Source organism: Corella eumyota, chromosome 1 (genome assembly GCF_963082875.1).
Source record: "Corella eumyota chromosome 1, kaCorEumy4.1, whole genome shotgun sequence".
NCBI lineage: Eukaryota > Metazoa > Chordata > Ascidiacea > Phlebobranchia > Corellidae > Corella > Corella eumyota.
The window spans coordinates 2,159,695-2,182,908 of record NC_137490.1 but is presented as its reverse complement, the minus strand read 5'-3'; the positions used below and the strand labels follow the sequence as shown (position 1 = coordinate 2,182,908).

The 23,214-nt window shown below is 28.4% G+C and overlaps 3 protein-coding genes and 1 long non-coding RNA gene across 4 annotated transcripts; all 4 read left to right on the top strand.

Moving 5' to 3' along the window:
- Positions 1-3,285: 3,285 nt before the first annotated feature.
- LOC145763970 (uncharacterized) lies at positions 3,286-5,308 on the top strand. Its single transcript, XM_082575525.1, has 5 exons — positions 3,286-3,375; positions 3,638-3,674; positions 3,849-3,938; positions 4,795-4,979; positions 5,075-5,308. Exons 1-5 carry the CDS (start codon positions 3,322-3,324, stop codon positions 5,306-5,308), a joined length of 600 nt encoding a protein of 199 aa, XP_082431651.1. The 5' UTR covers positions 3,286-3,321.
- A 3,992-nt stretch (positions 5,309-9,300) lies between these two features.
- Positions 9,301-10,830, top strand: LOC145763969 (uncharacterized). Its single transcript, XM_082575524.1, has 5 exons — positions 9,301-9,429; positions 9,740-9,791; positions 9,992-10,072; positions 10,468-10,610; positions 10,690-10,830. Exons 1-5 carry the CDS (start codon positions 9,373-9,375, stop codon positions 10,828-10,830), a joined length of 474 nt encoding a protein of 157 aa, XP_082431650.1. The 5' UTR covers positions 9,301-9,372.
- A 5,961-nt stretch (positions 10,831-16,791) lies between these two features.
- On the top strand, positions 16,792-17,867 carry LOC145763967 (uncharacterized). Its single transcript, XR_014288472.1, has 4 exons — positions 16,792-16,817; positions 17,342-17,422; positions 17,496-17,644; positions 17,721-17,867. It is a non-coding gene; the product is annotated as an uncharacterized LOC145763967 (long non-coding RNA).
- A 976-nt stretch (positions 17,868-18,843) lies between these two features.
- LOC145761809 (uncharacterized) lies at positions 18,844-21,906 on the top strand. The gene is made up of 5 exons (XM_082574608.1): positions 18,844-18,947; positions 19,019-19,067; positions 19,793-19,873; positions 20,726-20,913; positions 21,457-21,906. Exons 1-5 carry the CDS (start codon positions 18,894-18,896, stop codon positions 21,559-21,561), a joined length of 477 nt encoding a protein of 158 aa, XP_082430734.1. The 5' UTR covers positions 18,844-18,893; the 3' UTR covers positions 21,562-21,906.
- Positions 21,907-23,214: the final 1,308 nt, after the last annotated feature.

Below are 23,214 nucleotides of genomic sequence, written 5' to 3'. Positions count from 1 at the left end.
AGTCCTTAAAATAAAACCAAGTTAGTTAACTAAATAGGTATAATATTTTCAAAATAATTTTATTAGGAATATAAACTTTTAAAAATAAATGAAGCAGCCAGCTAACTAATATTTCTCCCAAATATATAACTTAACAGATACCTTAGCAATTAGTATTACACAAAACTCAAAATATATCATTAGTCTATTTATAATATAATTACTGACTTCAAACATTAATTAAAAAAAGCATATTCAAAATATCCGGAAATCGTGTCTAAATTTTGCCGGTGCGGTAATAAATTATTCAATTTAAACTAAAAAAAAACAGTCACGCAGCAAACCTAGGTCATACGCTCGTTAAGGTTATAAACTCAGGTGTCAAAAGTAAATAAAAAGTAATTTATTGACCGTCGAATGCAAGTACAGTATCACCTTACTTTGATCTGAGCTTTTATACGATCAAATTTCTTTTGTATTTCACAAATTAATCTTTGCTTTGGTCTTTCGCAAAATATTTCCTCTCACCCCAAACTATCGACACTAATTGGCGCAGTTCCTACGGATGGTATTATTTTTGCGTTATCCTCGAAATAGTTTTTGGCTTGTTTAATCACACTAAAATATCAATTTAGCATTCCCTTTGCCCTTAAAACCCATTAATTAAAACATTTAAAAAAATACTTATTTTGTTAACACGTGAAAAGTGGTAAAGATTTTAGAATTAAAAGACTTCAAAATTAAGTTAAAAAGTTTGGGTCTTAAGTTAAACAATAAAAATAGTAAAGTATTTTATACCATACCAAAAAAATAATTAATAAAACCTAAAATTAATAGTCATTACATAAATTAACTTTCTAGCAAATAAACGAATCGAGGAGATAAAATTTTAGATAAACATTAATAGTTAATAATTAATGTCACACCATAGTCACAGAATAAAAATACATTTCATATTTTAACTGTGTCGTTAAAGTTATGAGAAATAAAATGAATAAGTTAATAAGTTTAATTTTAGTTGTGACAGTTTGTCAAGTTTCTAACGTAAGTAATTTGTAATAATTTATAAATATTATTTATGTCTGCATCGAAACCAAGTAAAAACTAATATAAGTTAAAAAGTTTAACTAAACAACTTTTTTAGGCATATGAAGTCTGCGGCCCTTATACATACTGCCCAGGTATATACAATTAAAAAATTATTTAACATAGCCTAAACTAGTCGTTTATTTTTAAATAGATAGGTTTACCATAGACTTTTAGACAAAGTATTAACTGGCAGCGTGGTGTAGTGGTAAGAACACTTGCACATGAGGTCGTGGGTTCAATCCCCACTAATCTCATGCTGTAGCGCCCTTGAGTAAGGCACTATAAACGGTATTAACTCCTGCTGAGCCAGCACTTAATCAGCAGTATAATTACCAGACAATTTTAATCTATATAATATTTCAAACTGCCAAAGACAACTCGAGACTGGGTCCGAGTAACTGATGTTACTCTATGTTTAACTCGCGCATTCGACTTTCCCACATCGAGGATAAAGATATATACAAAAAAAATTAGGAATTTGGAAAAACAACAACTTATATTATGCCTAAAATTAAATTTGTTATTAGATAGCGGCTCTCAAATTGGATATTGCTGCGGATATAACTCAAACGGGATTCCTTTGTGTTGCTACTACGACACAGTACAAGTGTGGACTCTATGGTGTAAGAAAATGATTTAATTCTACTTTAAAGGCTTCATAAAAAAAAACAATAAATAGAATGTTGATTAGCATAACATTTAACTATACATTAAATTGGGCTACGGTAGTAAGTTATTTTATTATCAAAACCTGTAAAGTCAGTCTTTTTAAACAATCTATTAAATAAACAACAAACAAACGTGTTATTTAACCTGTTAAGCCATTACCTTAAAATAAAGAAAAAGGATTTGTTGCTTTGAAAAAACATAAACTTTTTAACTATTAAATCTTTAACGCCTTTTTTAATGTATAAATTAAAAAAAATAATTTAGTTTATTACAAAACTTTTAAAAACTTAAAGAGTATAATTATTCAAATTCTTTTTTGGATGATTTTTAAAAAGTTTTTAATTTTTTTTTTATTCTAAATTTTCAGATTTTTGGCTAGGAATAATTCTTGCTGTTAGTCTTATCACTTGTTGTATTATTGTGGTTTATAAAAAGTATAAAGTTCAAACTCCGACAAATACAACTCGAGCAACTCCCCGACCAGCTACAACGTACTCAACACTAGCAGTAGTTTCTTCCAATAATAATAGAAATACTCAAGCAGGGCAGGTTAGTTTGCGAAATTAAAGTTTTAGAAAGAAGAAATAATTTTGATTTAGGAATTTTTTTAAGTTAATATATGACATTCTGACTGCTACTGAACCTTTATATATCTTTTTTATCCGATGTTCAAATGCGCGACTTAAACATAAAGTAACAACTGTTACCCCGACCCAGTCTCGAGTTGCCTGTGGCAGTTTGGGATATTATAGATTATAATTGCCCGGTAATTACGCTGCTGATTAAGTGCTGGAGTTTATACCGTTTATAGCGCCTTACTCAAGGGCGCTGTAGCATGAGAGCAGTGGGGATCGAACCCACGACCTCATGTGTGGTGTAACAAGTGTTCTTACCACTACACCACGCAGCCGGATTCGTTGTCCGTTAAGAAGGTTTTAAGTTTAAGTCGTACCAATGACGTACCTTACTCAGCGTTAAAGTTTAACTTGTACACTTTATGACGTCATAATTATCTTGTAATTTTTAGAACAACATGGCATATTATTCAAAACCACCCTCCTACCCACAAGTACAACATTCGGGAAATACCCCAAATTACGGACATGCAAACCCAACAACGTACCCACAACCCAGCGCGCCCCCTTACCAACCTAGCAACCCAGTCAACTACCCCAGCAGCGGCCAATAGCTACCCAGTGACGTCACAATACCCAAAGAGCAAATATAAAATTGTTTACCTATACATAAAGATAATTTTATCTAAAAATGTTTCTAATTAAGATTTCGTTAAGCTTTTTTTAATGACATTATTTTGTTTATTTTTTGTTTGTTTTTAATTTGTACTTATACCCTTGATCAAACCCCATAGTAATAAACCAAGCTTAAAAAAACATATCGAAAAATGTTATTGCGACATAGAATAAATGGACATTTCATAAAGCCACTTCTTAGACAAACAAAGAATGATTACTTTAAGTTTTAAATAAACATTAAGTTAATATTTAAACATATTGGGTCACAGTTTCAAAAGAAAAATAAATTTCATATTTTAACTTTGTCGTTGTTAATTTTATAAGAAAAAAAATGTATAAGTTATTTAGTTTATTTTTGTTTGGGATAAATTTTCAAGTTTTAAAGGTAAGTAACTTGTAATAATTTGTAAAATAAAACTTGGTAAGTTTATACCAAGCATAAAAACATATGTAATGTGCTAATTAATGTTTTAAACCTTAATTTTAATATAGAATAGAAACAGTTTGGTAATTAATAATTTAAAGATTAATTGTGTAAATATTACTTATATAAAAATAGCTTAAAAATATGCGAAACAACGTAACTTATGTTTTAGTATTTTCAAACTAAGATAAAATAAAACATTTAATCACGACAATTTTTTTAGGCATATGAAGTATGTGGCCCATATACATACTGCCCAGGTATATACAATTGAAAAATTATTTAACATAGCCTAAATATGTAATGTTATACAAAATATGTGTTTAGGTTTAAATATAGACGTAACTTTTACATAAGTTTAACATAGGCTTAAACCTTAATTATTGATAAATAACCCATTGTATATTGCGTAAATTTTAACAATTTGTTATTAGATAGCGGCTCCCAAATCGGATATTGTTGCGGATATAACTCGAATGGGATTCCTTTATGTTGCCACTACAACTCAGTGTGGAGTTTATGGTGTAAGAAAATTAATTAATTTTACTTTAAAGTTTTATTTAAAAAAATAAATACAACGTAGACTAGCATAAACTTTAGATTAAGCCGAGCTACTGTGATTGGATTTTTTTTTTTTTTCATATTCTCTTAAGGGGATAGGTTTTATATTTTTTATTGGAGAACGTTGGTGCGGTTCGAACCCGAAAACCTTTGACCTGTAGTGCGACGCCATGACCGGTTAACCGCACTACCGGATTGGTCCTTTTTTTTCCATATCACCTTAAGGTGATAGGATTTTGATATTTTTATTGGGTAAGGGTGTGCGGTTTGAGACGTTTTTAAGCTATCCGTGAACGCCTGGTTCAAAGGCGAATAGTGTGGCAATGGGGCGGCTCGAACTCAAAACCTTTTGGCTCGTAGTCCGACGCCATGACCGGTTCGCCACACTACCATGACCGGTTCGCCACTTTTTCTTTTTTACATGTATATAAATTTATTGAAGCTTAGTGAATGATGTATATGCATGACTAATTATAATGATCTTGCAAAAAACAGTCGTTCGTGGTGTATAGGTAAATTTTTCGTGCAAATATTAGTATAGAGTTGCAACCATACTATGATACATGAAATTTTGACTGTAAATATTTGGATTACATTTCTCCTTTGCAAAAGTGTAGATAAACTTTTTTTATCTATTTTACTACCGACATACAAACGTTCTTTTCAACATGTTGTTCTATTTAAAAACATAAACTAATGATTAAATCTTTATCGCGTTTTTTTCATTGAATAAAGTTTTTTTAAAAACAATTTCACTTTTTTTAAAACTTTAACAATTTTGAAAATCGAAATTTTACATTTTATTAAATCTTTTTTTAGATTTTTGGACTGGAATGTTATTTGTCTTTACCTTTTTTGTTTGTTGTATTGTCGGGGCATGCAAGAAGTCCAAAGCTCGAACCCCGCCTACCCCAACTCGGATCGCCCCACACCCAACTATGACGTATTCGGTTACCACCGCAACGTGTCCGACCATTAACCATGTAGATACTGACGTAGGGCAGGTAAGTTATCTTTTACTATTCGTTAAAAGGCAACTGTTCTAAATCCTTTTAACGTCATAATTATCCTGTGACGTCATAATTATCTTGTTTTTTAGAACAACATGGCATTTCAACCATTGCCACCCTCCTACCAAGAAATACAACAAATGGGAATTTCCCCAAAGTACGACTACGCAAACTCAGCAACGTACCCACAACCCAGCGTGACTCCTTACCCAGCTAGCAACCCAGCCAACTACCCCACGCCGTCCCAATCCAACCCAGTGACGTCACAATACCCAACTGATGAAAATAATATGGTTTACATGAATGAAAATGATTGCAACTAAAAAATATTTTCGTTCAAAGTTTTACTGAAATTTAATTAATTTTATTACATTTTAATTTTTTTATATTTTTGTTTTATACTTTTGTTTTTCTATTGTACATATGACGCTAACCTATGTCTGCGCCAATAAACCATACTAACCATAGTAAAATATCTGAAACCACATAAAAAAAATGTTATTGCGAAACAAAATAAATGGCCATAACATTAAACCATTTCTTGTGCAAACACACGAATCGATTTGTTTAAGCCTTACACACACGGTTAATAATTATTATATTTTGGTTGCATAATGAAAATACATTTCATATTTTAACTGTGTCGCTCAAGTGATAAGAAAAAAATGTATAAGTTATTAAGTTTAGTTTTATTTGTAACAATTTGTCAAGTTTCTAAAGTAAGTAATTAGCGATATTCTGCGACTACCTTAATACCAAATATAACATAGGTTACGTTGCTAGAAACTTTATAGGCTTATAATAAATTAAGTAAAATAGAAATAACCAAATAAATTTAAGATTTTGACATTAAGTTAAATAAAGTATAGATGACTTATGCTACATATAGTTCTTACAGTTGAAGTATAAACTCAAAAAATATTTCAAGTACTGCGACTGGCGATTTAGTTAAACTAAATTGTGTTAAAATATTTAATTATTACAAATTTCTTTTAGGCATATGAGGTCTGTGGTACATTTGCTTACTGTCCAGGTATAAAGATATTATTATAAAATATTAAAACTCTAGTAATTTCAATATAAGTGCTTTTATAACTGTTACTTTATGTATTTTTTTAACATAATCTTAGAGAGATTTTATAACAGGTTTTATATTTGGCATTTTTTTGTTAGATTACGGAAATCAAATTGGTTATTGTTGCGGATATAACTCGAATGGAGTTCCCGTTTGTTGCCAATACGAAGCAGTTTGGAGTTTATGGTGTAAGGGGAAATCTTATTTAAATATTTATGTTAAGATAATGTTTTGGAAACACTTGTACCTTACGATTCTTAGAGAAACTATCGTACTTTACGGTACCCCATAGTAATCTCTTGTACTTTACGTTCCTGAGGTTTTTCAATAACCCTAAAATACAAGTGATCTTAGTTTTATATATAAAAAATAGTTGACCAAACAAGGATTAACAAAATGTTAAAATATTAACTTAACTGTGGAAATTGTTGGTTGGATAACATTTGATTATAACCTGTAAAGTCAGCTTTCATAAATAAAAACAAAAAGATGCTTTGATTAAATGTTTTATATATTTCCATTACGTTTCTACTTTTTTAAAGTGTATTTAAAAAGTTTAATAAATTATTTAATAGACTTGTTTTTTAATTAACAAACATTAAACTTTAATTAAAAGGCACTGCATAAATTTATTACAAAACTTAGAACTTCTACCTAGTTTACCCAAGTTTGAAACTGGCCAAAAATCCGTATTTATTTTTATCCCAATTTTTAGATTTCTGGACAGGAATAATATTCACTATAACTTTTTTCTGCTGTTGCATTGTCGGAGGGTTAAGGAAGTCTAAAGCTCGAACCCCGCCAACAACAACTCGGGCAGTTTCACAGCCACCTATGACGTATTCGGTTACCACGGCAACATGTTCGGCCAATAACCATGGATATCCTGACGCAGGACAGGTTAGTTTGTGCAATAAGTTTTTGGCCTTATGACGTCATAATCTTATAATTTTCTTGTTTATTCTAGAACAACATGGCATTTCAACCATTGCCACCTTCCTACCAACAAGTACAACAAATGGGAATTCCCCCAAAATACGACTACTCAAACCCAACCAGCGTGACCCCTTACCCATCTAACAACCCAGTCAACCACCCCACGCCGTCCCAATCCAACCAAGTGACGTCACAAAACCCAACTGACGAAAATAATTGTTTCTACATGAATGAAAATGATGTCAACTAAAAAAAATAATTTAGTTTGGAATTTTGCTGTTATTTATTTAATTCTTTTATAACGTGATTTTTATGGTATATTTAATATAAAATCCTGTATATTCTATATGTTTGTAGTAGTATGCCTTTTATGATAATACATATATATTTAAATTTGCTATTTTGAAAGTTAGTATTTGATATTTTAACCCTTTTTTGTAATAATGATTAGCTAATAAATAAAATCATATGACACTAGCTTAATTATTTGTTTTGTGACGTAGTAAGTTAAACAATGCATTAAATATATTACGTAAACAAATATTTGTTACAAAATAATAATTAACTTAAAGGTAAGGGTAAAGGTATATCATCCCGATGTTTATGTTTAGCAGTTTTAGTTATAATTAAGCTGTTATAATATGGATTAGGGTTAGTAGGCAAAATACAAAAACAAAGTTTAATAGATTTACCATATGAGCCATTAGTCAACAAAAATAGTAATAAATTTTCCAAAATAGAATCATAAAACCTAAAATTAAATTGGTGTTGCAACTATTTAAACGTAGTGGAATTTAATAGCCATAAAAAATATTTTTATATTTTTTCCTATAAATTTAGCTTAAAAAAATTGTTAGAATGTTTATTATTAGTTGCCTTCATCAGCGACGTAAAATGAAAGAAATGAAAGAAGAAATCGCGGCTCTTAAACTCGAAATCGAATATTTAAGACGAAATCAAATTCCAAACCAAAATTATGGAGGAGTTGATAATACAAATTATTTGCCAACTACGTCACCACAACCTTTACCAGTTTTATAATAATCAACTATAATAACCCCATTGTCTATTTAATAAACAATTATTACTACAATGAACCCATTGTTAGTGTAAAAATGAAAGTTCATTTTATTTATGAATGGAGAATTTTGTTACTATTATTAATTTTGTTTATTTAATTGTTAATTTTTAAATTTTGTTTAGATATAACCGAAATATTGTTAATCCATAAAAATTATGTTATTTTCTACATTAAATAGATTTAATTTAAAATGTAAATATTTAAAATATAACTTTTTATTTTTTAAAATGCTTGCGAAGACTGTAAAAATAAAATTTAAATTTTTAAACTGTTACATTTTGTTTTAAACTGTAGTAACTGAAACAACAAAGTAATTAAATAACAAACTACTACATGTAGTAAAGCCTTTCTCATAGTTACATAAGCTGAATAAACATATAAACATTGTTTATAACATTAGGTTGTTTTTTATGATTTTTTTATTAAGTTGTTTTCAATGTTTTTTAACCTTTGAAAAGTGTAACAAAATTTTATAGTAATTTTAAAACTTTGTTTGGCTTAAATGTAAATAAAAATCAAATAATTATAGAGTCGCGCCATCGTAATAAAAGTAGCATAACAAAGACTAAATGATTAATTTACAACGTTTTTAAAACCTTAAATTTTTATTTTGCTATAAAATTTAATAGTATTGGTTTATCGCCACTGAAGTTGAAAACAAGTTCAATTTTATAGCAAATTTTAAAAAAGAAAAGGAGGGATTTATATCAGGCTAGTACTGGTAGTTTTTGTTAGTTGTTTAGTATAGACGTGTTACAAACACCAGACCATATTTGTTGTGAATATACAAAATAATACAAGATTAAAAAAAGTCTTAACAAAGTAAAATATAATAGACAAATACTAAAAATAGAATATATTTAAAATTTATATTACTAGCATTTAGATTGAGATTCTGTTTTTATCATATTTTGATTTTACATTTAAATTAAGTGCAGTTTAAAGGCCCGTTCACACGGCATACGCAACGTAACGTAATGTAAGATTTCGCAACCATTTAAAATAAACAGAGTCGTTCACACGTACAAAAGTTTGCGAAAGTTACGTAAAATTTCGTAAAGTTTTGTAGCTGAAGCAAAATTTACGCAAGATTTCGTAAGCGGTATACTTATATTAGATATTTTGTATTTGTTAATGCCTAGAAGTCGTAAAGTTACGTAACGCAGCCTTGTCGTGTGAACAGGCCTTTAATTGTATAAAAATAAGATAGTGCATCAAAATATTAATGTAAAAAGTTTTAGATATATTTATTTATAACATTGCCATTGCTAAAGTTAAAATTTACAACTTAGAGGATGGCATATCAGTCAATCGCATTTTTTCTGTTAAATATTTGTACTCTATCAGTAAAGGTAACCACAACGTTAGAGTTATGTTAAAAAATACATAATATTTTTAAAAGGGATGTAAAACTGTGTATATATATATTTTATAACTTTTTGTTGTGATAAGTTCTTAATACTTAAAAAGGGGGGTGTGTCAGGGGTATGTAAAAGCAATTTATAAACGCCAAGCTCAATGGCGAATAATGTGACATTGGTGCGGCTCCAACCCACACCTTTGACCCATTCCTATGCCATGTTAATGATATATATCAAGTGATTTTGGTATAATGAAAATACGCGCTTTTTAAAATTAATTTTTTTGTATTGTTTATATTAGGCTGGGGAATGGTGCACAAACTTAAATGGAAGTTCAAGAAATTATTGCTCAAGTAAATTTTTTAGTAGCTTTTTATTAATACCATTTTAATTAATGAAATTTGTGCTAGAAAGTTTTTGCAACCCGTTGTATTGTGAAATTATTTATATATAATTCACATTGTTTTAAATAGTAAATCCATCGCATCAATGTTTTGTTAATTTGATTTTTTTTTTCTTGTTACTTTTAAAATGTTTTCATTTTTTTTATCAGATAGTCACCACCAGGTGGCGTACTGTTGTTCGCCAGATTCAAGTACATGTTGTTATAGTTCAAACGCTTCAAGCACGTGGTGTAAGTATATTAATAAAACATTAAATAATTATTATTAAAAATCATTTGTAATTTACGTCTTTCAAAATTTTGAAACCGTAAAAGTAAGGGTTTTCAAGAACTGTTAAATTAACAAAAGCAATATCTAGACAATAAATGAAAATAATCTATCAGTTAATATATATTAATAATAAAGTTCGGTTTAAAGCTTATAAAGTAGGATTATATGAATATATATTTAAAAAACTGTAAAATTATTAAAAATAAGGCAAGGAAAAAATGGCAAAAGATCGAGAGCCGTAAACTACAAGTGTTTAATAAAACAAAACATACATTTTTAATTTTTTTTTAATTTTTGTTTTAAAAGCACAATAATAAATTCAAAAAGGATTTTGATAATTTTTTTTCGTTTAAAGATTATTGGATATCTGGAATAATTTTACTTGCAATACTCTCCATTTGCGTCGCTGTTTACTGTCGCATAAAACTGTCACGTGAACAATTAACAACCAATCAGAGACAAGAAAACCAACTTTCAATAGTTTCTAGAAACCAAAACGTAAATCCCCAAATTAAAAAAAAATTTTAATTAAAATTTTTTTTTTTTGAAAATTAAAAATTCTGACAATTTTTTATAGAATTCGACTTTACAACCAGACCCCCCACCTTCTTATGATAAAGTATTTAAGTTGGGAATTCCCCCCGAATTTAAAGAATTTTCAAAACCGAAAGAAGTTTCAATAGAAGTGACGTCACGGCGAAGCACCAGCGACAATTAAAATAAATTTATTATACCCCCAAAAAAATAAAAACAAAAATTATTGGGTATAAATAAAAAATAGCAACGACAAAAAAAATTCAAATTACCAAGTTATTTTATATACATTTTAAATCAAAACAGAATAATTTCTGCATTTTTTTATTTTTTGTATTTAAAGCGTTCTTTTGTTTTATTTTGTACAATCGAATATGTTGAATGAAAAATTCAATCACGATTGTGACGTAACAAAACTGGCATTGTTTATAATCTCATGATCAAACACCTAACTCGTGACTTGCGCATGATTTTAAATTTGCAAAAGCAAAGTTAATGTAAATATAGAAAGAGCAGACGAAATATGTATTGAAACCATTTAGTAGCTATTTTGTATAAAGCTATAGGCTAGGTAGTATGTAGATAATATTTCATTGTGTTATTGTTTGGGTTCATGTTTACACGGAAACACAAAAAATATTAAGACTACAGTGCACCTAAATTTTTTTTTCAGTTTAAAACTTTATAAAAACTTTTCTAAAACGCAAAATAACGACAAGTTTGTAGATTATGCATGCATGGGAAATGTTGTTTCAAAAAAAACCTTTGCAATGATCAAAAAACTATCCTACATTTATTGAGAATATTTTAAAGACTTAAAATATTTTTTTATTTTGGTGAACGTACAGTAAAAAGAAATATTCAATAAGGTATTTTAGTGAAAATATATACTTTAGATTTATTTATTTATTTAAAAGTATTTTTAATTGCAAAAGTGTATCAACATCAATAACCTTATAAATTTAAATTTAGATAAACTTATATTGCCTTTTATGCATACAAATTAAAAGAAAATCACGTGTTGTCGTTGGTTTAACTAAAGCCTTTAGGTCAAATAATATGTTTTGAATAAATGCGTACAACAAACTAAAAATATAACATTCAAATAGCTTTCAGAAAGAACAATTTTTGGTTTAACAATTCGTACGCAGCAGGAACTTAAACTGTCTGACTGTAATTTTCTAAGTAGCTTGAAAGAAAATGTAAAATCGCATAATTTAAAGCTCTATTAGCGTCGTCCGCCAAGTTTATAAAATGCAAAAAGGACTGAATTTTTATTTATTCCGTAATCTTTCCTTGCAAATTCGGTCCTTTTCCGCATTTATTCTAGTACTACCTGTTTAAACCACAGCTTACCTTTCTCGTATTTTTAACTTAACAAGATTTCAAATACCTCAATAATAACAATTTGTTTTTATTTTTAAACCAGACTGACTGTAAGTAAAATTATGAAAAAATTTGTAGTTTTTATTTTATTGCACTATCTTTATGCAACAGCAAAGGTAAGTAACATGGCAAATTTATTAAAAAAATATTTTTATATTAACAAACAACATTTAATATTTAACAGGGAAGCGCCACGTGCTTCAACAATTTCAATGAATCTCAGTTTTGCAATGGTAATATACTTTAACTTAACGTTTTTTTTATAATTATTTATCTTCAATATGAAAAGATCGACTTCACGACCTAAACATGGAGTAATATCAGTTACCCTGACCCAGTCTTAAATTGCCTTTGGCAGTGTGAAATATTATAGATTATAATTTCTTGTTAGTTAAGCTACTGATCAGGTAATGACTTAGCAGATGTCAATACTGTTTATAGCGACTTATTCTGAAATACATAAGGGGAGGGAGCTACAGCATGAGAGGAGTGGGGATCAAACCTAGGATCTTATGCGATGTTTAAACTACCATTATCAATAACGTGTAAAAACTTGGTAGAAAGCACAATGCATTTTTTAAGTTTTTATATAAATTCAGTTTTTTTATCTATGTATGCAATGGGTTCTACTCTTGAAAGGTTTTTTAATCGTAGCGTGGTGTAGTGATAAGAACACTTGCTACACCACATGAGGTCGTTGGTCCAATCCCCACTGCTCACATGCTGTAGCGCTCTTGAGTAAGGCGCTATAAACGGTATGAACTCCTGCTGAGCCAGCACTTAATCAGCAGCATAATTATCGGGCAAATATAATCTATAATATCCAAAACTGCTTAAGGCAACTCAAAACTGGGTCGGAGTAACTGATGTTACTTTATGTGTAAGTCGCGCATTCGACTTTCCCACATCGAGGATAAAGATATGAACATAAAAAAATGTTTTTTTTAGATACTTGGATATACATGGGTTATTGCTGTTACACCGAATCAACTGAATGTTGCTACTTCAGTGACATTTGGCACTCTTGGTGTAAGTGAAAAAACTAAATTAAATAACTGTTCTGAAACGCATGCTATTTTTTGTATATGTATTTATCCTCGATTAAGTGGTAGCTTTGTAGGAGTTCATACCGTTTAAAGCGCTTTACTCAAGGGCGCTACAGCATGAGACCAGTCGGGATTGAACCCACGACCTCATATAGCAGGGTAGCCACTGTTCTTACCACTACGCCACGCTGGTATTTATTTTCCTATTACAACGTATTGTTTATAATTTAATTAATAAATAATTTAATTTTAATTAAAAAATCAAACAATAAAACTAACAATTTAACTCTTCAAAATACAACAAATAGCTCTTTAAAATAATAATACAACCAGGGTTTGGTGACCATGCCATAACATACTTAAAATCTTTATGTAAACATTAATACTTTTGGCATGTTTTAAATCATTAAATTGATTTTTTTTCCGTCGCATTGTTGTAATATTAATTATATATCGTATTTATTTTTATTATTTATTTTTTTTTTGTATATATCTTTATTCTCGATGTGGGAAAGTCGACTGCGCGACTTAAACATAGAGTAACATCAGTTACTCCGACCCAGACTCGAGTTGCCAGTGGCAGTTTGGGATATTATAAAGACTATAATTGCCCAATAATTATGCTGCTGATTAAGTGTTGGCTCAGCAGGAGTTCATACCGTTTATAGCGCCTTACTCAAGGGCGCTACAGCATGAGATCAGTGGGAATTGAACCCACGACCCCATGTGTGGTGTAGCAAGAGTTCTTACCACTACACCACACTGCCTATTATTTACATTCATCAATGCAAAAACCATTATTTCTTTAATCTTAAGTATACCCTTTAAATCCTTATATAAATTAAATAAACACAAAATTTTTCGATTTTTTAGGGTTTTGGGTAATATTGGGAATTATACGTCTAATTTCCGAAGAACGAAAACTTAATTTTCAAAAAAGAAACCTAATGATGGTAACTTCCTAACATTTAACAAATTTTTCTATTAAAAAAATTAAACTAAAATATATTGTTAAGTTCATTCTGTTGGTTGCATTGAAGAGACGGCAAAGGAAATGGAGACATTTAGAAGTAGATAATGATGAACAAGAAGTTGAGGCATAAAGGACAAACCAACTCCATTAAAAGAGCCGTTTGACTATTTTAAAAATGATTAAGTATAATAATCTTTCAGTTGATGATAATAAACAACTAAAAGTACAACAACCCCATTGTTAATGTAAAAAAATATGTTGTCACATTACTCAAAAAAAAAAGTGTGTTAAATGTTATTTTGTATGCTTATTATGTAAATATTATGTTTTTTGTATATAACTTTATCCTCGATATCGCATGTTATTTTGTATGCTTATTACGTTAGTATTTTTTTTTTGTATATAACTTTATCCTCGATGTAGGGAGATAAAATGCGCTACCTAAACATAGAGTAACATCAGTTACCCCGACCCAGTCCCGAGTTGCCTTTGTCAGCTTGGAATATTATTGATTATAATTGCCCGGTAATTAAACTGCGGATTAAGTGCTGGCTCAGCAGGAGTGTATACCGTTTATAGCACCTTACTCAAGAGCGATGCATGAGATCAGTGGGGATTGAACCCACGACCTTATGTGGTGTAGCAAATTTTTTACCACTACACCAAACATTCCGATGTTAATCATATTGGACAAAATTTATTTTTAATAATGTAAATAAACTGTATTTAGACTAAAATGCAATGGTAATTAACAAAAGCTATAAATTTGCCTAAATTTTAGCAAAAAATTAAAATATCTTCACGAGATTTAACTCTGTATATTTTTTGGGGATAATCAAAAATTGCGAATACCATATTTTTAAACCTGTCAATCAAACTAAAGGTAACATGACCGTAAATAAACAAATATTGTAACAAAATAATAATTAACTTAAGGATAAGTAGAGTAGGCCTATAGCTCCTAAATATTAATGTTTGTGTATTTTTAGAATTTGATTATTCAGTTTAAAGCCATTAAGTAAAATAATAGAGTTAGTTCAATGAGTTAATCATATTAGTTCAGAAATAAATAAAAACCTACAAATTTATTACTAAAAGGTAATACTTAAGTTGGTGTTAACGATAGTTAAGCGCGTATTTCCTTTTCAACAATCAATATTTAAAAAGTCTAATTAAAATCTATTTTATTCAGAAAAAAAACTAATTTAACATAAAACAAAATATTTTAAAATGTTTATTATTTTGTTTATTTTACGGCGACGTAAAATGAAAAAAATGAAAGAAGAAATAGCAGCTCTTAAACTGGAAATCGAATATTTAAGACGAAATCAAATTCCAAACCAAAATAATGAATATCAAGGGGTTGATAATACGAATTATTTGCCAACGACGTCACCACAACCTTTACCTGTTCTATAAACAATCAACTATAATGACCCATTGTCTATTTCAACAAACAATTAAAAGTACAATGAACTTAATGTCAATAAAAAAACGAATTAAAAAAAAACTAATAAATTTTAACAATTCCGTTGGTTCAATCGTTAATAATTATTTTGTTACAATTGATATTATTGTAAAGAGAATATAATATTTTTACAACAAAAAAGATTTAATTTGTAAATATATAAATATAGAGCTTGCTGTTTTTTTTAATTTATTGTTAAAAAAATTGTTAATAAAAATCCTAAAAAATTGTTAATAAAAAAACAATTTTATTTTAAAATTGTTTTTCATTGCTGGCATACTCTATGTTAAAAAGTTATTTATTTACTAACTACTGCTGGTTGTGCAGGCTGTTTGTATATTTACATAGTTTCGAAATCAACAAATTAACATTGGTTTCCACTTCAAGTTAATGTTTTGTATAATTTAAAACGCATAACAAAATGATATACTTTAAATTTAAATATTTTTTTTTCGCTTTTCAAATATAAAATATATGAAAAATTTGTGTTTTACCAAAATAAAAATCTATAAAACTAAACCTACAGACTGACTATAAAAAAAATTAACAAAAAAAACGAACTATAAAACTGTATTATTTTACAGCGAGTTTTTAAAATCAAAAAACCCACTTTCCTATATAGCAAATTTTAATAAGTTTTTTTTATCACAAGCGAAGTTTAAAATTGAAAGAAGTTATTTATTAACTCAATGTTGGTATTTTAAAAACCAGATATAGCATGAATAACATATACCAGATCATGTTTGGAATTTAAAATACATGAACTTGCCAGTTTAGAAAAATCAAGTTAAGTTTAGTATATATACTTAAACGGAATATATTTATAAAAAGTATTAGCAATTAAATTTCTTCAACTATTTCGCTTATAAAACCAGTTTGTAAAAATAAATTATTAAAAAAAGAATTAGATATGCAGATCTAGTTAAATTGCCATTGCTAAACAGTAAACCACCTTTAATACATGTTCTACGTTACAGCAGTTTTACTTTATCATTATCATAAAAGTTTAAACTATGCATGTATAGGATGACGTCACACAACATTATGACGTCATATCGGTTAATTACATTTATTCTGTTTAATATTTGTTCCCAAGCAGTTAAAGTAAGTAAAGTCACACTAACGCTTAAAAAAATGTTATTATTTTATTAACTTATATTTAAATTTAATTTTTTGAGTGTTTTATTGTATTGAGAATACACAATTAAATATTTTTTAATTATATTTCTAATTGTTTTGGTCTTAGGCTGGAGAATGGTGCGCTAACTTTAACAAAACTTCAGAGAATTACTGTCAAGGTATTATCTAAATTACGCAATGTTTTAATATTTTAAATACTTTTATTTTAATAAAAATTAACCAGGTTTATAGACTTAAGCTACTTAAATATATTTTATCGAGTTAGGGTCAGGTTATTACGTGTTGAAACATATAAAAGTATATTTTGGCAGCGTGGTGTAGTGTAAGAACACTTGCTACACCACACATGGGGTCGTGGGCTCAATCCCCACTGCTTTTATGCTGTAGTGCCCCTGAGTAAGGCGCTATAAACGATATGAACTCCTGCTAAGCCAGCACTTAATCAGTAGCCTAATTATCGGGCAACTATAATTTATAATATCCCAAACTGCCATAGGCAACTCGAGACTGGGTCGGAGTAGCTGATGTTACTCTATGTTTAAGTTGCGCAATCAACCTTCCCACATCGAGGATAAAGATAAATATAAAAAAATATTTTGCAGAACCGCAAAAGTAAAGAGATTTGACATGACCATAAAGTACACATGCACATAAACTAATATTTAACTTTTATTTTTGTTAGATAACCATTATCAGATCGCGTATTGTTGTTCGACGGATTCGATCACGTGTTGTTTTTATTCGAGCGTATGGACTTTGTGGTGTAAGTATATGCCAACATTAATTCATATTTTTGTAATAAAATTTAGTAATAAAAAAAAATGTTTTGCTTTAAGATTTTTGGATTTCTGCTCTTGTTCTGTTATCAATATTTGCCACTTGCGTCGCTGTTTGCTGCCGCATAAATAAAATGTCACGTGACCACTCGACAACCAATCAGAGAGAAGAAAACCGAATTTTAACTATTTCTACAAATCAATTTGACGTAATAACTTATTAAAAAAAAAATTATTTATTTGTAGAAAAAAATTTCTTTTTTTTTAATTTTTTAATTTTTTTAGACATTGACTTTTCAACCTGACCTTCCCCCCTCCTATGATAAAGTATTGGAGCTGGGAATTCCCCCCGAATTCGAAGAATTTTCAAAAACGAAAGAGTTTCCGATTTTAGTGACGTCACGGGAAAGCACCGGCGACAATCAAAACTAACTTTAGCTTAAAAAATGTTAATATTGTGTTGTATTGTAAATATTTATTACACGAAAAAAAAACGAAGTTTAATTTATTTAAATTTTAACACAAATTCATTTCATTTTTAATTTAAAGCGTTTTTATTGCATGTATTATTACGAACAATCGACTAAGCTTGTTAAAATACAATTTTAACTGTGACGTGACAAGTCTGGTATTGTTTGAAATCTCGTGATCAATTATTAAACTCGTGACTTGTATTTGTTGATACGCATGATTGAGATAAGGTACGTTTAAGCTAAAGTAGCTCAACTAGTGAAAAGCTAGAGTAAACACAAGGTTTTTATTTAACCGTAGAGATATTGTATATAGCTATGTTGTATACAAAAGATATTAAGATTTTTAAAGTATTTAAGCCATACGTATGCAAGTTATATTAAATTATTGTAGTTGAAAGTATAAGTAAACTGTTATGCGGAATAAATTAAGAATTTTAGTGATTTTAACAAAAAGATTGTGAAAAAACGAAACTAGTTTTCTTTAGTAAATAATAAAATCAGCCAAAAAAAAAGTTTTAAAACACATAAAGTTGTTAAATGTGAACTATAGCTTCCAGGAAGTGTAATATATAAATATATTGTATTGACTAATACACTTACAGACTTAGTATTAGAATATTGCGTTACATGATTAAGTATATGGGTGCGTGTTTTGAAATACATTTCTGGTATAAGGAATCTTATAACGTATAACAGACCACAACCATAGTTAAAAATAACATCGTCTCGCATTTAGTCATATAACAGTAAAAAGCTTATAGTTAATGTACAATATACTACTACCTTATAGCCTTAGAAATAGTTAATGTATTATATTCCAGCTATTATTCAGTAAAATATATGTGCAAATACTAATTTAAAAGTGTTTAAATTAGACCTAAAAGATAAAAGATAATATATAATATATATATAGTGGTTAAAGTTACTTTCTTATCATAACAACATATTTTTGTCTAAATACAGATTTTAAGATTAAACAAATATTATGAAGGAGCTAGTATTTTTTATTCTATTACACTTTCTTTATGGAACAGTAAAGGTAAGTAGCGTGCCAAAATTATATTAAAAATACTTATTTCTATATTAACTAACAACGTTTTTATTTTATAGGGAAGTGCCATCTGCTACAGTAGCTCAGGATATTATAATTACTGCGACGGTAATATAGTTTAAAGTCATATATTAACGATATTTTTATACTTAAAACACAATAAAGTTGGTGTCACTGAACACAAAAATAATTTTACCTTTAAATAATTTCACCTACTTTAACTTTAAAATTTTTAAATTAATTAAAAAAAGGGAAGCCCTTTTTGTGATGACGTAGAAAGTACCAGCTTGCATACATTTACTACGCTACTTGGTACATTCTACGTCACACAAAAAATATGGTAACCTGTTTTTTATGATAATTATTTTTCTTTTTTTTTTGAAAATTAAATTGTGAGTACCACAGACATTTTTTAAAAGTTCTAAAGCCATTTTGTGATTCATTGTCAACCATACTAACATGCTATATACATCAATTACAAAATTAATAAACTCTGTAACATAACATTGTAAAACTCTGTAACATAACTTTAACTTGGTGCTTTTTATTATTACACCATTCTATTGTATAAATTTTTACTGTAAATGAGTATTTAAGTGTTAAAAAACCCTAAAACTTGTGCTATTAATCACACAATAGCAAAAACGTACATTCAACTAATCTATCTTTTATACTTATAAAAGTTATAAAGTTTTATCTTTATATAGCTATACTTATGCCTTTAACTTTTATTCTATTAATTTGTTTCAAATTGTGGGGTTTATAACAAACTATGTACTGTTATACATATGCATTTTTAAAAAGTGTTTTTAAAAGTCTTGTTTTTGTTTTAGATAGTGGAATAATTACAGGTTATTGCTGCAATACCTACTCGAGTCAGTGTTGTTATTATACTGATGTCTGGAGCTCATGGTGTAAGTATTAACAACATGTTAATAAACATTAAACCCTTTAACTTTCGCTTATAATTACAACAAGTTATAAATTGAACATTTTTTGGGAAATTTCACTGTCTTAGAGCGAAATACTTTTACGTTTCCCGCCCAATTTCTTTTTCTTTTTTTTGAATATATCTTTATCCTCGATGTGGGAAAGTCAAATGCGCGATTTAAACATAAAGTAACATCAGTTACCCTGACCCAGTCTCGAGTTGCCTGTGGCAGTTTGGGATATTATATAGATTATAATTGCCCGATAATTATGCCGCTGATTAAGTCCTGGCTCAGCAGGAGTTCATACCGTTTATACCACCCTACTCAAGGGCGCTACAGCACGAGAGCAGAGGGGATTGAACCCACGACATCATGTGTTGTGTAGCAAGTGTTCTTACCACTACACCACACTGCTGTTTTTTATCACTTTCACGGAAATAAAAAATACATAGATTTATCTACTCTTACGTTAAAAATACATAACCCCAACTCTATATTCACTATATCGAATAAAGGATGATTATTATGTTTATAATTTACGACAGCTAATACGTAAAATTCTTGTTAGTTTTACGATTAAAATTTTTTTGGAGGATTGTTCTAAGCTACAAATTATTCTAAATAACTTTATCAAATTAACTATAATCAAATTTAAAAATTAAATCCTAAAAAATGAATCATTTACACCAAGAAAAAAAGACTGAAAAGGCATTTTTCATATGCTATACTGTGTATAAAAATAATCAAACTAACATTTTATTTACCCTTAAAAACTTGACTTATATGTTTTAATACGTCATAACACATAAAATAAACCTAAATTTTATTTTTCAGGGCTTTGGTTTGTCATTATTATCGTGATTTCAATCATTACAACTTGCATCAAAATGTGTTGTATAAAATGCAGACAAGAACAACAACAACGTGATGCGAGAACTCTGGTTGTTAACCACGCGCCTCGTTGCTATGGAACCGTTGCTACGGTAACAACAACCCAACCACCGCCAGTTTTTCCGACGACGGTAAGTAGTTTAGGTTTAAACTTATGGTTTTTAAATAAAGTTCCAATTAGGGAAACCCCCTATTATAACACTACCCACTAGGACAAGTATATTTGTATAACAAAAAATCTTTTAAATGGGTCCATCTAGGGTAACGGGTACTTTTTACCGTAAACAAAACAAGATACATATTTCTTAGGAGTTAAAAAAACACCTAACTTTAAAAAACAGGAAAGTTACTGGCATTAAAAACGAAAAAACAAAAATGTAATTATGTGTATTACTTGTAATAATGTAACATTAAACCATACAAAACACCAACATTACACTTATAAACTCTTTCTGTTAACAACATTAACATAAAACATAGCTCTTAAAACAACCTTGTTTTATTTAATTTAAATCACGACAAACCTTTATTTTTAATGACTTTCAAACTGTTTGCTTTGTATTAATTTTGTTATATAAAAACAGTTTTTACTTTATTTATCGATTATATTTATTTTTAATCTATTTATTTTTTTTAATTATTTTTTTATTTATTTATTGTTTTTAATTTTTCAGAATACAAGTTACCAAAATGACCTTCCACCTTCCTACAACAACCTTGTTAAAGATGTCAAACCCCCTCCATATGCCCCCTATGCACCCTCTGCCCCGCCACCATAAACTGGTGACGTCATTTGTTTGATGACGTATTCGCAAAAAAAATTAAAGTTTTTACTGTAATTATGTTTTTTATTCTTTTAAACTTATTTCATATTGTGACTTAATAGTTGTATTTATATTACGTCATCTTTTTCAAATTCCATGTGTTAATTAATGTTTTAATGTGCAATATATATATATATAACAATGTTTTTAAAATCGTAGAAATCTTAAAAAATGCCTTCGCTATGATACAGTTTAAAAATATTGTACCAAAAAATAAAAAATTAATTTCAAAATTTTTTTTAAAGTTTTATGAATAAGTCTTAACTGCAGATCACGTGAGGCAAGTGATGTAATATCACGCGGTAAAATTACGTATCCAGTAACCACGTGACTAAGTTATTGATTGACTAAATATAAAATACATGTTAAATTTTTTTTTTGAAACGTCTAAAAATAAAAAAAAGATGTTTAAAAATTTTAACATAAATTTTTAATAATTACATTTAGTTTTAAATTGTTTAACATTATATTAAAAAAGGAAGGGTAATTACAATTCTCGTTGAACAAATATTAGTTAACTTTAATGATTAACTTTATGGTACGATATTTTTCAGTGTATGTTAGGTCGATAACAAAACCGAATATCAACTTCATTTAAAGATTTATATATTCAAAATGGTTGGATCTGCGTACAAAGTTCAAAATTGTGTTAAAGTTTAGATTATTTTGGCCATGGTTACAAAGTGTTATCAGATATAGAGTAAGTATAGTTTGTTCTTTACGTAGACAGATGATTTAGAAAAAAAATAATTTAGTAAAAAATAGGATTTTGAGTTACCACTACAGTTTTTTACCCTTAGTAATATCGCAAAGATTAACCCCAACTAAACGTTTTAAAATAATCAGAGAGATACATTAGATGCTTTCTACATTAATACACACAATTAAGAAAACTGTTATTCATGTATATGTTGAAAACGAGTATATGTCTGGCAATGTTTAACATACATTTCAACGAATATAACTTGTTTTATGATTTCAGTTTTTTAGTGAATTAAAAATGAAAACTTTAGGTTTAGTTCTACTTATTTTATGCCAAGTCAGCCTTCAATTGGTGAAGGTAAATTACGTTAATACTAAAATGTATTAAAACATTTATTTTACGATATATAATTTTGTTACTCAATATAGTTCTGAAACCTTATTAAAAATTAGTTAAAAAGTATTAAAAAAATTTAAATTAATTTTTTTTTTTTAATTAAATTTTTTTTTGTTAATTTATAAAAACGAAATTTTTTTTTAATAAAGTTTTAATGTAAAAAAAACTCCAATTTTTTTCAGGCTGACGTCACATGCTACGACGATTTTACAGATAACCCAAAAGATTGCTATGGTTAGTTATATAATTATTGAAAAAAATATTTCAAAACATCGTCGTTAAATCTGTTTTAAAGTTAACATATTTTTATGGGCGGTTTACGACTTCATATTTTAATAAACCTTAGTCGTAAAATTCTAACACGAGATATCGTAATAAAGAATATATTGTTTAACAACATTTTTTAAGAAAATATAGATTTCGGAATAAAAAATTTCCAAATTTCAACAAAGCCAAAAAATATTAATTTAAAAAAACACGAGTTTTTTTCCCAAACTTACAGGCAAAAG

What these genes read in the sequence shown, in the direction of transcription:
- LOC145763970 (XM_082575525.1), top strand. Translation starts at nt 3,322, where the DNA reads ATGTATAAGTTATTTAGTTTATTTTTGTTTGGGATAAATTTTCAAGTT. An exon ending in TAAATTTTCAAGTTTTAAAG is followed by an intron (nt 3,376 to 3,637) that starts GTAAGTAACTTG and finishes CAATTTTTTTAG; the next exon opens with GCATATGAAGTATGTGGCCC. An exon ending in TAGATACTGACGTAGGGCAG is followed by an intron (nt 4,980 to 5,074) that starts GTAAGTTATCTT and finishes CTTGTTTTTTAG; the next exon opens with AACAACATGGCATTTCAACC.
- LOC145763969 (XM_082575524.1), top strand. Translation starts at nt 9,373, where the DNA reads ATGGCATATCAGTCAATCGCATTTTTTCTGTTAAATATTTGTACTCTA. An exon ending in TTCAAGAAATTATTGCTCAA is followed by an intron (nt 9,792 to 9,991) that starts GTAAATTTTTTA and finishes TTTTTTTATCAG; the next exon opens with ATAGTCACCACCAGGTGGCG. An exon ending in AAACGCTTCAAGCACGTGGT is followed by an intron (nt 10,073 to 10,467) that starts GTAAGTATATTA and finishes TTTCGTTTAAAG; the next exon opens with ATTATTGGATATCTGGAATA.
- LOC145761809 (XM_082574608.1), top strand. Translation starts at nt 18,894, where the DNA reads ATGAAGGAGCTAGTATTTTTTATTCTATTACACTTTCTTTATGGAACA. An exon ending in ATATTATAATTACTGCGACG is followed by an intron (nt 19,068 to 19,792) that starts GTAATATAGTTT and finishes TTTTTGTTTTAG; the next exon opens with ATAGTGGAATAATTACAGGT. An exon ending in CGCCAGTTTTTCCGACGACG is followed by an intron (nt 20,914 to 21,456) that starts GTAAGTAGTTTA and finishes TTAATTTTTCAG; the next exon opens with AATACAAGTTACCAAAATGA.